A 15,680-nucleotide genomic window follows, 5' to 3' on the forward strand; every position below is an offset into this window, starting at 1 on the left:
TAAAGTTTTCCAGTTTATCGCCATTGCTCCAGCCTGGATTATGAGCCTGACGTCTTATATAAAAACACTTAAAACACGGTCAAAACTAGCTAGTGCTTTACTTTTCACACCCCCGCAGTTTGCTTTACTCTCCCATTAAACTTCTTTCTGCAGAAATTGAACTGAATACAAAATGTGTCGTGGATATGGAGGACAACCAAACAGTTTTACACCCACCACCCTCAAATGCAAAAGGAGAAAACAGGTAAACAATGCTGAAACACTGCCAACACTTAATATGTGCAAATGAATCTTGTTAAACTCCACAACAGCTAGCAGTAGAAGCTAGTGCACCACCCTCACAGTCATGTATCTGCTCTGCTAAAACAGTCTTTGCAGTGCATACATTGGGGCTCTGGGTGTTTTGGAAATGTCTGCAAGGTTGTTGGGCTCTGAGACTGACTGTAATAACCTTATCTCATCCTGCTTGTAATATAGTAACAGTCATGGTTAGCATATGGCCATCCCTCCAGCTTCTATACCACTTCATATCTTCTACACATCAGCCTTGTAAGCATTGAAGACCCAACTTTCATGACTAAACCAGTTTCTTTGACGTGAAACTGTTGAAACTGATGCACACTGATACTGTCTGACACCAACCTGCTGGAAACATGATATATTCTTATGTAATTCATGTGAACTTTGCAATACTGATCACTCAGCTTAATAACACCTTGGGTTTTTTTTGCATATGTGATGTTGAATTTCAGAGAGGCGGTTGAGTTTATGTGACACACAAACAGATTAATGTGGAGCCTCGGGGTAACGCGATAAATCTGCCTGAGTACTGATGTAAGTTATGCAGCTGTCAAAGGGCTGTAGGAACTACACAGCTTTTTTTACGATAAACGGGGTGCCGCACACTTTATCAGCCCATGTCATGGAGCTCTGCTACTGAAGGAGAGCTGAGGATCCTTGGTTGTTTCACACTGCTGATGCACTGAAGGTCAGCGAAAAAGCCAGAGAATCTGCAGGCTTGAGATTTCACATTCAGATTGTAATGGAAGATGTCGGCTAATAATAGCTTTTAACTTGTGAAGTCATGGAAATGTCATGCCTCTTCGCAATGGTGAGAGATGTAATATTTTGCCCATCAGAGCTGCAGACTTTTCTGCAGTTTTTGCAGAAACATGATTAGACACTTGATTAGCCCCAGGCATAAATAGATGTAATAGAAAATAAATCCAAGGCAAGTAATTATGATGTCTGATTTGTCATTCATATCTTGCCCTTGATGAATATTAACTGAACAAACAACTCTGCAGACTACAATAGAAGTGAGCACAAGAAAATGATTTTCCCTCATGGCTCCAGTCTTGTTAAACTCTAACAGAAGCCACTTTCACACAGAGATCTTGGAAAAAGGTGAGATGGTGATCCCACCTTTTTTCCACTATTGACTGATTTACACAGCCAAGCCAAAGGAGTAACAGAGGTGAGACAGGCTGGACTTTAACACAGCGGACCTGCGTTCCAGAATCAAAGGGGTGGTGATGCAGCGTATAGTGTGACGTGTAACTTGCGTGTCGGAAATACCCTGAGCATAGTGATGTTGCTAACCTTTCCAGAGTCTTTCACCGTTTCACAAATTTTGGCATGGATAGAGTCCTCCACCCAAAGTGACAACAGCTTGCAGATCTTGGCGTCTCCCCAGTTTGACATCTTTTTGGTCGCGTTGATGTGTTTGTTTACTGTACACGGCCCACGCTCATTTCTAAATACCCCCAATGGGGGGGGGGATCACACGTCATCAAATTGTCACACTTGCGGAACAAGAGGTGTTCCTTTTACATAGCGTTTTCCACCTTTGTCACGGCTCTGTTACTACCTCCAGACGTTAAAGAGCTGCGATAAAGGTGGGACCAAATGACCCCACCATTTCCTTTACACAGACGTCGTTCAGGAATAAAGGTGAAATATTCCCGTAGCAAAAGTGCTGTGTAAAAGGGGCTATAATCTTCTTGTTGCTGTATGAAACTTAACAGTTGGTATTAGATTGTAATGAGCAGCTCGAGTCGCCACATTAACGTGTATTTAAGGCAATTATCAGAGCAGAAATTGGCACACAATGGCAGTGTTCCAGGCAATTAGACAAATCACACTCCAAGCTTACATATGGAGAACGGTGCACATAACAACAGAACAAAACAGTGGTGTGGGTGAGAGGTGAGAGGAGTGACAGTGAGTGTATGTTGTTTCACACTGGCTACGGGACATCTGCACTGTTTTTGATGCCAGGTGAATTGTTTTTGGATCTGGCTCTGGATGTTTCCGCTGCTACCTGTTGCCATGTTCTTGAGTAAGACAGACACATTTCTGTGGAAGTTTCCATATCTGATTTAGATATTCTATCAGTCATTCAGGGAGGTTCTGGATTCACTTTCACTCTCTTAAGTCATTTTTTCAGCCCAGCCTATTCATCGTTTTCCTTTTTTTTTTTCCACAATGTGAACAGCTTCACCAGGACGATAATATGTTATATAGCTGTGACTATGACCTTAAATACATATGATTTGCTTTGGTTTTATTATGTTACATTTCTTTTCTATAGTCCAGGCACATAATTACTTGTTCACATCCCAGTGCTGGTGCTCAGTGTGATTTGGGTCTCTGTGTTTAGGCTGCCATGGTTTTCTTAAACCATATAATTTTCTTCTCTGCTGCTTATGGAGCCACAGAAGGGAATACCCTGATCATTAAGACTCTGCCTTGTTTTGAAGACACCTGTTCCTGTGTGTTGGAAATGTGTCAGATTTAGTGGGTATTAGTCTGCCAAATATGGCTGCAGGACCACGATCATGGGAACTTTTTCAGTCTCGTGGGAACGCTCAGGCACAGGAACCACAGTAATAGATATTTTTATGGAGAAGGAACTAAATCAGATTGAATCCCAGGCTGGAGATTTTGGCACAGAGGATGTAGAAGTGGAAAATGATGATTTTAAGTTTACTAGGAATTTGTAAAGCTATTTTCGTGTCACTGGATGTACTAAAAATTCTGTCTTAATCAGATTTTGCACAGCCCACACAGGTCTGAGAAGCATGTGCAGAAATGTATGGTATTTTCTTTGATGGCTAAGCCTTCATGCCTTATAGAAACACTCGTGACACCCACTCTCCCTCCTACGCTCCTGAGAAATGAACAATAATCTCAGTGGTGAGTTAATACAACATGGATTGTGACTTCAGGGCGACAGGTTAAGTTTCGTAATGTTCATAGTCATATTTCTCAGTGTTATCTTTCATCTGCCTATTAAGCTATCCTGGCACGGATGGCGCATTTGAAATGGGACTCTGGGAAAGTAGTTTTATTTTCACGTGTCAGTCTGCGGTCCTTTGGGGTTTAGACACAATGAGGGTGGGGGTGGAGAGGCAGAGAAATACCTGAGGCAGCTGTCTGCAGAGGGGCTGAGTGGCAGAGCATCATGACAAGAAAATACCGTTGGACTCAACCAGCGGGGCCATATTACCACGATCATGCCCCAGCATGTCTGTCAGCATACAACAATTGAACACAAAGCTATCAAGTCTAGGAAAATCCTGCCATTTTTTAGCCTAAATTAAACCTGATTCTGTTTAACATTTCATGAATTATTATAAAACTGAACATGATTATTTCTTCCCAAAAAGACTTAAATGTTTTGGATTGGATTAATGAATGAGATACATTTGTTTCAATCGACTGTTTGTTGCTTAAACACAACTTAAATCATAAATCCTAAATTAGCTTCTAAACTTCTCATAAAGTTAACATATTTAGGAAAACTTATTACTGCAGTGGATAATTATTCAGACAGTCCATGCAGTAATTTTGGTTGTGTAGTACTATTTCTAGACAAAAAAATGGCTAATTAAGTATAATTATTGCAAATATTATGGTTTTTGGTGAAGTTTGAGTGACACCAAGCATGAAAGGGTTAATTTAGGCTAAACAAAGTTAGGTAGTTTAGAGTTAGAATAAGGTGCTGTCCTTTATCCTCTTAGTTTTAATTAAATTAAAACTATTTTAATGTGACTGTACCCTCACATACTGTTGTTCTGCCATCCAGTACTTAAATATGATCAGTAGAAGAATGCGTCTATCTGATTATGTCGGTAACAAGGCTTGTAATTTCCAGTCTTATCTCTTCTTCCTTATCACTAATGGTTACAGAAGCTTAGTTGGGTTTATCTCCACTTGACTGCATTATCTTGTTTACTCTATTGCAATCTCAATGGTTTGAAGAGGAACTGCAATTAAAAGGAGACAGTTGGGCGCTGCAGCTTGTATCTTTAACCAATTTTCACACAAAGTTGCTTAAAATGTTGTAAAGTGCTGCTGGTTGCATTCCACAACCGACCAGCTCAATGTGGTCAACATATGTGTTATGGATTTTATAGACGGCCTCTGTTGCTGACTGTTTGTTTGTTGTTTCTTGTAGTACAACGATGTCAAGACCAAAGGATTTTCCCACTTAAATAAAGACGTAGCTGTGACCTTTTCTTGTGTTGGTGAAGATGTGGAGGTTGGTTGTATTTTCTAGTGTCATCGAGCTTTCCAAAACAGCCCTTTACGAAATGACAATGCTGCCTTGTCTGGTGGCTGCCCTCAGGAATGTTCCCTTTGTCTTTTCCTGTGTGCAAATAATCAACCTTTCCATTCAGTAAGACGTTTCTCTTGGATTCTCTTGACCTACAGTCCAAACTATCAGCAGAACTCTTTTTGTTTTAGGACTTCATTCATGCATAATATTTGGAGAAAGTATTGTGTGTTTGCTGTAAAACGTTTCCCTTGAGGTGTGGTCCCTGTTTGTTTAGGGGGTGGGGCAATGTTTACATCTTGGTCCGGAATTGAGAAAAGATGGCGTCCACTGTGTTTGTCAAGTCTGCGTCTCATTAATCTCAGATGTGACTCCTCATTCTGGAAGCAGCCTATGTAAAAAAAAGATTTCCTCATACTTTTGAGCCATAATGATTCTGGTTTTCCTGCTGCATCATTGTCTTTAGATGAGGCCTTTTTGAAGTTTCAGAACTGGCTTGTTGCGTTGACATGAATTTAATTTAATGCTGGGACGGGTTCATTGTGGACTCACTTTCAGTATCATTCACAAGAAGCAAAGCCAGGCAAATTTAACAAAAGATGAAAATTGTTAGTTTGTCTGGAAATAATTATTTTGCATGTAGGCCCAAGCTCTGCTTTGATGATCTATGTGGCATGTAAGGCTTTTTGTTTTCTGAAAAATGTCTAAACCACATAATTAAGATTAGCTGCTTTGTTACTGTATTATGTTCTAAAGTTGTCTCATACCATTTTCTTTAAAATTCTTTTTATTTTTAATTAGGACCTGAACCTTGTTATAGCGCCGACTGAAATGCATAGAAACTGTCAAACATCAAAAAATGTTTTGATATTTCAACATGATACAAAGTAACTCCATATCAGTGTATACAGCACACACTCACAGGTTTCATACATTTTTATTGACTGATTTTAGGTTTATTCCTCCTTTTGTAAAACTGCTTTGACTATATACTGCAATAAAATTGGTGTAACTGTGTTGAGTGTATAAAATTACCAAAGAGCTGAAAAACAAAAGTAAAGAAAAGATTTGAACTGTAATGTGTATTGATATTTTCTTTTGGTTAAAATGTAAAACTGGAAAAAGTATTGTTTAGAAATTAATGTTGAAACTAAGATAGCGGTGTAGTACCACTATCAAAGATTCTACTCAGCTCTATAAATAAAGCACATTGACAGCCTTGTAACTGTTGCTTTTCTGCTATTGTTGTTTGCTGATATTTTAAATATATATGTATAGTTTTAAGTAGCCTTGTCTTGACTCATGTTTAAAATTGCTGAAAATGTAGGCTTCATTTTTACATCCATATTGGTTACTCTCTACACTTTCGGATTTTGTGCTTCATAAATGTGCTTATCCTTTTGTTGTCTTATTATCCTCAGTGACTACATGGCAGACCTATTCAAATAAGTGACATGAAATAAACAGATGGGGTCAAGGAGGTGTTGCCTGGTAATAAAAGTGTCACTTCATTTCCCTTTAGCAGGATGACTTAGCATTATTTAACAAGAGCCTTATTTCTTTTTCACTTGGTGACTGCCTTTGAAACAATCTATGTTTAATGCTTAGGGTAAATGTGGTCCGTATCGCTCTCTGTTTAACATACACACAGCTTGGCCCACAGATTGTCACAGTGGTGTCAGAAATGCCAGAGAGGATTCAATTAGATCTTGGACGCATCATATGTCGATGTTAACATTTGTTATGGAAACTTCGGAGTCCACACAGAAGTCAACATGAGCATCATGCGCACTGGTTGCAGTGTTATTCATTAAGGCTGCTGAGATCCTCAGCTTGGCTTTTTATATTGAAACTTTGACTCATGAGCCTGGTAGGTTGTCTCGCCTCCCTGTTTACCACAGTTGCTTAGCGACAGCTGTTGCCGGGATACGGTAAAGTTCTTGAGTTATGCTGATGACCTAATGAGTGATATTTCTCAGCCAACCCCAAATATTTTCATGGAAAGCTAATTTTAGCTGTTTGAACAATCGGCCACGCACACATTTGTTTTAGAAAACTCAAAAATGTTTAAATAGTCAAGAGGCTGCATATTTACAGAACATGCAGATGGTTGCATTATGAAACTTTTTGGCTCAAGAAGTTCCAGGAATGATCCGATGTTCCAGAAGTCCAAGTAAATGTCTTGAAAGCTTGGATCAATTCTGCATGTCTGCTTCTGTCATCACATAACTTCCTTTGGTGCTGTCTGGGAAGTACTTTTAGATGTCCTGTACGTAAACATCTGACTTCAACCACCTGTCGTGTTTGCTCATGAATCACTCTTGCTAATATAAGTGACAGTGTGCTCTATGTTCCCTCGGACCTATCTTGAGTGTAATTGGTCAGACAAGAGAACCACCCCCCTTCTTTCACTCCGCTCGCTCTGTCCAGTCTGTAAAGCGGGGTGACCTCTGGTGCGAGTGGGCGGGGGCCAGCGTGTTCTTTTCTAAACATACTGGAGGACCATTTGAAATGTTAGCTTGTAGCCTGTGAGAGCACAGTGCACTGTAACCCAACACTCTCTCACACACAGACACGGCTGTGAAGGTTGTGTTTGGCTCTGCATTTTGTTGAATTGTAATTGTCTGAAGCAAGTCGACAGCCAAACAGTGGAAAGACACATATGTGCGGTGAAATGGAGGTTAAAAGGGTGGGGGAGGCATAGTTTCAGCGACGGATCAAGAAGAGGAATTTGAGTCTGTGGGGGGTGTGCTGGCAAACAATATGTTGGTGTGTATGTGTGTGTACAATGCAGATGTGTGTGTTGCAACGTGGCATCTTAATGGGAAGGGAACCCCATGTATGTGATTTACATATTCAATTTGAGGAGCAGGATTATGTCATCAGAACCTCATGAAGAGCTCACTAAATCACATGGATGAATCTGACAGTGTGACAGCTGTGTCCTTGGTACATTTACAGAAGAGGAGATGTAATATGCACATTTCGAGAGTTGGATTTCTTCAGTGTTATTGTGACTGATTCAGTCACTCTCTGACGATCAAATAAAAATATATTGAGAATTACTTTATGGCCAAGAGCAGTATTCAAATTGCATTAGTGAAAAAAGTGAAATACTTCTGTACTAAGGTTCATAATTTGATTAAAAAAGTCATATTGTGATTTTTATTAACATTATTATGATTTGTGGTTGTGATTATCACACTTAAGAGATAAACCCTAATCAAGGTCAGGGTCGCTGAATCTAAAATATCATCATACAACAGACATTCCACAGGATAGTCTCAAACAGAGACTGATTAGTCTTTTCATTAGTATGTGTTAATAATAAGCAGATTATACACAGAAACAGAGAGGGTCTGGTTCAGACATGGAAATTTTTTTTATCTAATTAAATCTTGCAGCCTTTTGCTTTGTGTCTCACACTTACATTGTGATTTCATTGAATGTGCAGCTCCAGTCACAATATACCATCATTATTATTAACAAGGTATTATGATGCTCTAGCCTGTAAATCCTGTTCTGCAGCTGTAAAAGGAGATTACTGTTTTTATAGACTACATCAAAAAGCACAGTATCATCATTTTCTTTGATTTTTTAGTGAAAATGAAATGCAAAAATTCCCACTTTAATTATCATGATTTTACTATCACAATATCTGTTAACATGATTGTTATACATAAGACATGTACTTTAAACCATGCAATGTAATTTTTTTAAGTGTAGATGATGTTCAGTGGGTGGATGATACATTAGGTTAATCTGGTTTGTTGCCTACTGGGCTAGAAGAGTGCAGTTTTCAGTGGCATAATAACCCAGTGGCCTTAATCTGCTCCATAACCACAGGGGGGATTCCACTGCTCCACGCCCACTCTTCATACCTTCCTCTTGGGCATCAATGAACAGAAGTCTGATATGGAAGCAACAAAAATATGTTATGTTTTTGCCAGTCAAGTGTGAGCAGACTATATCTGATCCTCATTGCTGAAAACAAAAATAAACACAGAAGGAATTTCCTACAAGAAGCGACGTAAGTAAGGATTTGGTAGTGTGGTAATCTGTCTGCCATGACACAGGATCAGCACACAGAGGGCAGAGGGGACGGCCAAGTTGAAATCATTCACGGATGCCTCGGCATCAGGTAGCTGGAGGCGTGGGAGCCTGACTGTGCCCTTGATGACACACTCATTAAAGTGAACAGAACAAGTTCACTTAGACTTAAGCCATTTCCCTGCTGGGGCTGTAGTGTCTGCCTGTATCTGCCACTGAGGGGACAAGAATCTGATGTTATCTGGCACTTCTGTGCCACACATGTGTCACACACTAGTGCAACCACAACACAGTGTTTAATAAACCCTTAAGCTACCACTTGACATGCATGCTCAATATTAAACAAATGACCTGAGGCTTTCATGGGTGAATTCACGGGATCTGACTGCTGTGAGAATGAGATGTGAGTAAAAATGTTGTATTTATGGCTAAACTCTTTCATGCATGACTTGTTAAACTAGTGGTATTTTTTTTTTAATATAAAAACTATAAAACCTTATACGCACCTGTTCATTATAATGGATTCCATGCATCAACAGTTTAACATGTAATGGTATTAATATTTTAGGCATAAACACATCCATAAAGCTGTTTCCACAAAGGGAAGACATCACTGATTTAAGAAAACTTATAATTTCAGTGAAAAATGTAACTGTCCGCTGTAATTATTGTCATGAATCAGTGATTATATTCTGGGAAACTTCAGTTACTGAGACAAAGAGACAAAAACTATCAGGATTAAACTCTGAACAAACTATTTCTTAAACTGTAGCTTATTAGAGAATTTCTATATAACCATATGTTTGATTCATTAAACAACACATCAAGATAAGATAAGACTTTATTTATTCCACAGTGGGGAGATTCAAGTGTCACAGCAGCATTTACAGTAAAGTGAGCGTAACAAATGGGATGACAATTAAGAGTTGGATTCATTACTGCAAATAACATAGCTTTAATTAAAGACTGGATAACTGTCCACTGTAGTAATGTCATGTATGAAAGAGTTAAAGAATCAAGTGCAATAGAAATGTTACTATAGACAATCTTATCTAGGTTTTAAACACTGAAACATACTGCATGTTGTGAAATCCTTGTCAGAGAGGACGGTACATACAGTACAGGGCTTCTGCAAGAAAGGAACAAAATTGCTATGAGAGACATATATTTGGGGAGATTAGAGGAGAGATTATGTCAAGAACATGGTGGGAGATCTAGGCCTAATGTACTTTAACTGTCGGGGGGAGGTCTCAACCATGTGAATGAGAAAAAAGATTAGAGTCAAAAACAGTGAACACAAGTCCTAAATGAAATCAGTTTTTGAAATTCTAAGTAGCGCTTTGAAATCCTAAATATAGCCAGTAGAGACAGTTTCCTCCACTGTCTCATCCAGCATACACTGCATACCAGATCTGGTTGCATATACAGTACATACAGTATATGACAGTTAGCACCAGATGACTGCAGCAGCTCTGTTTTCTGCTTACTTTCAGTTTCTCGTACGGATGCAGATATTCTGCTTCACAGTTCAGACCGCTCTCATTCCACAACTGGATGTTTTTTTGTCTGTATGTCGTAATGTGTGCCTTTGTTTCTCTCTGGTCTTAAGACTGTTGTCCTTTTGTTCTCCATGGGGATAAATCTGGACTCGGCCTTTATCCTGTTCTGTCTCCACAAAAATCTGACTTTCTGTTTGTTTTCATAGACATCCCACGTCTGTCTTTGATCTTTTGCATCTTCTCCTTTTCCATCAATGTCATTTTAATATGTTTCACCTAACATAAGAGGACATCACTCTCACTGACCCAAGGAAGTGTTGTCATAGCTGGACATGGGTGTCCCTGCTCTGCTCTGTGGTGCACATGACTAGACTAGACCAGAGGACGGGGCCATGCAGTCTCTGTCTGCTCTGATTAAGACTGAGTCACAGTGGCTGTGAGTGGCCCAGATTCAGAGTATGAACCCAAACGAGACCCTCTTCATTTTACTCCTCTGCCCCTCACTCATTCACTCTCCCTGTCCCTCATTATAATGAGCTTGAGCACAGTTAAGCGGTCTGTAAATAGTCCAGAGACAGGAATATCACAGCTCTTTCAAGGACATCTGTCCCTGAAGTCCTGCGTGAAGACATCAGTTCGCTTTTTGATTTCTTTCTCCTGTCTCTTTTTGCAGCACAAAACATGAAAATCAAAGTGCAGAGAGTATTTCTGTTGGTGTTGTTGCGCTGCTCTTCAGACGTGCTATTGTTGGTGACTCAGCTCGGTTCGTGTGGGACATTTTGGTGCAGAGTTTCAGTCTTACTAAAGCAGCTGGGCCTGTATTAGTTACTGTGTGAAGGTGATGCCCACCTTTGTCTCTGTGCCAGGAGATGCTGACAGTTGAAGGGCAGGATGGTAGCTGATGTAGAAGGGCAGGGCAAGGACAGGCTCTTCTTAGCCACATTTTTTAGTTGTGTGTTAATGATATGATGGTCTTGATTGGTGTTTTAGTTTTTCTACCTTGGGGAACCCTAGTTAAGAGAATAATCCTGCATAACTTCAGGCCATATATACCAGCCTTTTGTCTTTAGTTCCGGCAGCTGGTAATGCTGAGTGCAGCTTCCCCAACCTGGCCTCTCTGTTAAGTCCACAGGCATAAGAGCTATTTACTCAACAGAGTCAGTGGGACATTGAATCCTAAATCTCTTCCTTTCCTCACGCTCCACTGGCCCATTTATGGACCCAATCACAGCAGCACCTACCACCAGGAAATGCCACTGTGTGGAAGTGAATGAGTGAGTGAATACATGAGGAGAAAGAATATAGATGTACAAGGTATAAAATGGACAAAATTAAAAATAGGAATGATGGTAAATTATGTTTATTAAAAATCAAGTTTTTTTTTATTTAGTCTTACAGATATGAGAAGTAGCTTGAAAAGTGCTGTGAAAGGCTGCATTTTACTGACAGTGAACATGTTTTGATTGTGAAATTGAATCAATGCTAACCATGTTATTTTTTTCTCTCTCTGTCTCCCTGATCTCCTGTTTATGATGGATTGGTGCTCTTGTACAACAGGAAACAACCGAAGGTATGTAAGTTTCATCTGTTTCTGTTTCTCTGAAAGCTGCCTCCCCTCAAGTAGCAGTGTCAGCAGTAGCAGGCAGTTGCTATATTACAGGGAAAGTAGTTTTTGTAGTGTTTTCTCACTCACTTGGTGTCCTCCTGGCATTGTCAGAGGTACTGAAATAGCCCAACAGCAGGATGTAGCACAGGCAACTCTATTCCCCTGTGCCATTTGAAGGACTGAGAAGCACTCCGCACAGGTCAATGTGCTGTTGTGATGTTGTTTCTAGGGACATGATTGAGAGTGTTTTAGTAGTTTGGTTGGTCAGCAGGAGCCGGATAGATGTCCGTGTGAATGTGTCAGCGCTGTAAGATCTCGTGAACACCCACAAAGGCTCTACAATGAGAGAGGGATGAGCGCGGACACTGGGGCAGTATGTGCGCACATTCAAAGCTGCATTGTTGGACTGCACCCCCCGTCTCCCCTCCTGACAACGCACTGGTGACTAGCTCAGAGATGTTTCAAACACCAGGGACAGGCTTTGTGCGCAGAACACTTGGCTACAGACGGGAGCAGGAAGCGCCAGTGTGGGCCACGGGCGTCCATGGTCTCAGGGGCCCATGAACCGGAGTTACCCTGTAATACCCTTCAACTAGACGAGCACGTGGCTATCTGCTAAGTTTAATGGCACTCAAATGAGTCTCTTTAAATTTGAAAGGGTAAAAGGAGGTTGCAGTCCGTCACATGTAACCATTTTCAATCCTAGAAATAACAAAAAGGGTATTGTGCTTTTCAGCTTCATCATCATTTGCACTGCTGATTAATAGTAATTGTCCAATCAAGAACAATTTGTTGTGCAGTCACACCCTCAGGCTGGACAGAGACAGACCAGAGGAGACTGAAGCCCCAGTTACCAAACCAGCTCTAATTGAGAATGATGGCACTTTTGTTCCTTTGAATGGCACCCACTCACTTGTCTGAAGTCACAAGAGGAGGTCATGCTTTCAAAGCACTCACTGATCTCAGTGCTTCCCATGCTGACTGTGCAACCAGTGGTTCCCTGGCTAATAGCTCCTCTTATGATTAGTGAGGAGTTCAATTATTTTGGGGTATTTGTGAAGGGAAAGTGGTTTGGCAGTGCAGCAGTGCAGTCGATGCCAGGAGTAGTAGCATGTGCAGCAGAACTGAGCTTTCACTGCAGGATGACAGTGCATTACCAATTCACCAAGACTTTTGGAAAATATTTTCACAAGAAAAATGGCAGAGCTCAGTAAAGTATCAGTTTTATATCTGCTAAATATAGGGCTGTCCCGATAATAAAATTTTAGGTGATGTTTAAGGATCTAATTCTCTCTGGAGTTTTATTCCCCTACTATAGTATAAGCTTAACTGTTTAAATATACACAACAATACACACACTGAAGAACAGCCAATTAGTGCTGAACAATAGAACACTTCCATAAAACTTGTATTGCACAAACATAAGTTAAGAGCCCTGATGAGGAGGGTGTAACAAGATAAGTGATCTCGTCTTTAAAAAAAAAAAAAAGTAAAACCTCAAATAATGGAAAACAATGTGAAACAAGTGAAGTGATATGAGACTTCTGCTGTTGTTATAGAGGTGAATGGAGACAGTAGTCATGAGTCTGCCAGCTGCAAGTAAACAGTTTACTCAAATAATGGTGATATGCTCATTATGTAATAATTGTGACCATTCTAACCATATTTTCCCCAACAGATGTTTATGTAAAACAGTATACTGTTTATGTATTCATATTTTTCACCCAAACCATTGACCTTTTTATATTCTTATCCAGATTCCCATTTCTAGTGATGGTTTTGAGTACTGAAATCAAATATGGTATATAGTTTCATATCAACATATACAGTAACATGCACTGACTGTGAGAAACAAAGGGTCTTTTAGTGAATAAAGTCAGTGCTGTTTCCTAGAGAGCATCCTTTGTGTTATCTATGCAGAGCTCATGCAGGTGTCTCTGGGATACAGGGAGCTTCTCTGCTGCTGGAGTCTGTACTGTGAGACTCAGTGCAGAGGGCTGAGAGCCAGCCTGCACCACCGTGAACCGCTTCGGCCCCGTTTCCTTGGAGACAAGGGTCATTGGGTGCTGGAATTTCTTCTGGGGAGCGCTGACCCTGATTTATGAATTCATTTAAGTCTAGCCACTATGACAAAAACACTGGACAACTAACAGTGGATTTGTGCAGACAGTCATGGCGCGGTCTTAACAAGCATTACCTCGAACAATACACAGTTAGACTTCATCTCACTCGCTCAGACAAGCTCAGTCCCGCTGATTTACTGCAGGGTGGCGCGATACTGCATATTACAATAGGTGTGTTTGTACATTACAAGAACTGAGACCACTTGTAAGCAGTTTGAGGTTGTGGTACACTGTACATGCTCAGACAGGTGTGTGTTTTGTGGGTTTTTACACTCTCTGTGCTGTATCCTCTGCAGGTGTTTGCTTTTGACCACTGTTTCTGGTCCATGGATGAGTCCAATGTTCCCAAATATGCTGGTGAGTCACCTTTTCTGATGAATGCAGATCATGTCCCAACATAAGGACGTGCATGCTAAGCTTTGTACAGTGCAGGGGCTGAAAGTTGTTTTTGCATTATGCAAAGCAAAGCACAGTGTGGGCACACACAGTAATTTAAATTTTAAATGAAGGAATTAAATAGACAAACAATGTAGTTGTGTAGTAGTTGCAGTGTTTTATACACTGAAGTTAGTATGTGTTAATGAAGTGCACACATACGTGAACATCTCACCCTACTATTCTATAGAACAAATAATTACATGAATATTGTCCTAATTTGCATGTCTTTGTGGTTATATAACCATCTACCAGTGTTACACCTCTCATGCACCCACTGAAATGGTAAATTCAATTTCTTCAGCTACCATTCATTTCTCTAATGAGTGCCACACAGAAAAGGTTACAGCTACAGTTTTTTTTTTTGCTTTTATACAAAACAGGTTATCCCCGCTACTGTGAGGCAAATTTGCATAATCATTGTATGGACTTGCTTGTCATATCATTCCCATTTTGTGATGGAAATGTCATTTTTACATCTGCTTTGTGCCGAACCGACAAGGCAATCTGTTGGAGTGAAGGGCTGCCTCAAGGGCCCCAGCCAAGGCTTTATTTAGCTCATTAAACAGCTGTCCCATTCAGCAGGAGCATGACAGTGAACCACACAAGAGATTTCCCTACACAGTCGGACATTTTCCACATGAGCAAATAAGAATCTGTCAGCTTTCATGACTTTTCTTCATTGTCTGTTGTTGGTCGTACTTGTCTTAATTTTTCCGTAATAATTTAAAGATTCCAAGCAAACAAGGAGTATATATCTGTCACTATATAACTGCATGTTTAATCTGTTTACCATAATCTCCATGGTGACTGATTTTTTTTTTTTGTTAAAAAGGTCAAGAGGTGGTGTTCAAGTGCCTTGGAGAGGGGATACTTGAAAATGCATTCCAGGGATACAATGCCTGCATATTTGCCTATGGACAAACAGGTAATAACAGAAAATGCAATCATAGTCTAATTTGCAAAAAAGAGTGATGTTTTTAAGTATATCTACAGGCCCCTTTGTCTCTAGATGTGTCCACAGAAAGTTTAAAGGACAGGAAGATTTGTATTTCTGATAACTCTGTAGAATCACTTAACTCATATCCTTCCTCACCTTGGGTCAGATTAGCTCCTTTATCCCCACTTCCTGATTTAGAGGAAACCTTACACAGTTAGTTGACTATTTCAAGAGAAGAGCACAGTATTTCAGTGTTGTATCAGTCTCCTGGTGTATGAAAAATGTTTCTGTGGGGAGCCAGAACACTTCAGTCATGATGGAAACTAGAAAAGCACATGATTTGTGGTTTGGAATTTCTAATTACATAACTGCAAGAACTCTTGTTCTTACTGAATTCAGTCAGATGGATAGTTTTATGCACTTGTACACATTGTACATTTAGGGTGATAATTATGAGAATTGTTGG

The 15,680-nt window shown here is 40.1% G+C and overlaps 1 protein-coding gene across 6 annotated transcripts in view; it reads left to right on the plus strand.

Moving 5' to 3' along the window:
• kif13a (kinesin family member 13A) overlaps nucleotides 1-15,680 on the plus strand; it is a 43,733-nt gene that overhangs the window by 413 nt on the left and 27,640 nt on the right. For all 6 annotated transcript variants that reach the window (XM_030157311.1, XM_030157312.1, XM_030157316.1 and 3 more), the window contains exons 2-5: nucleotides 154-244; nucleotides 11,668-11,680; nucleotides 14,136-14,196; nucleotides 15,110-15,202. In XM_030157311.1, the coding sequence (XP_030013171.1) occupies nucleotides 154-244; nucleotides 11,668-11,680; nucleotides 14,136-14,196; nucleotides 15,110-15,202 (258 nt within the window). The remainder of the gene's footprint in view (nucleotides 1-153; nucleotides 245-11,667; nucleotides 11,681-14,135; nucleotides 14,197-15,109; nucleotides 15,203-15,680) is intronic.

Source organism: Sphaeramia orbicularis, chromosome 16 (genome assembly GCF_902148855.1).
Source record: "Sphaeramia orbicularis chromosome 16, fSphaOr1.1, whole genome shotgun sequence".
Classification (NCBI taxonomy): domain Eukaryota; kingdom Metazoa; phylum Chordata; class Actinopteri; order Kurtiformes; family Apogonidae; genus Sphaeramia; species Sphaeramia orbicularis.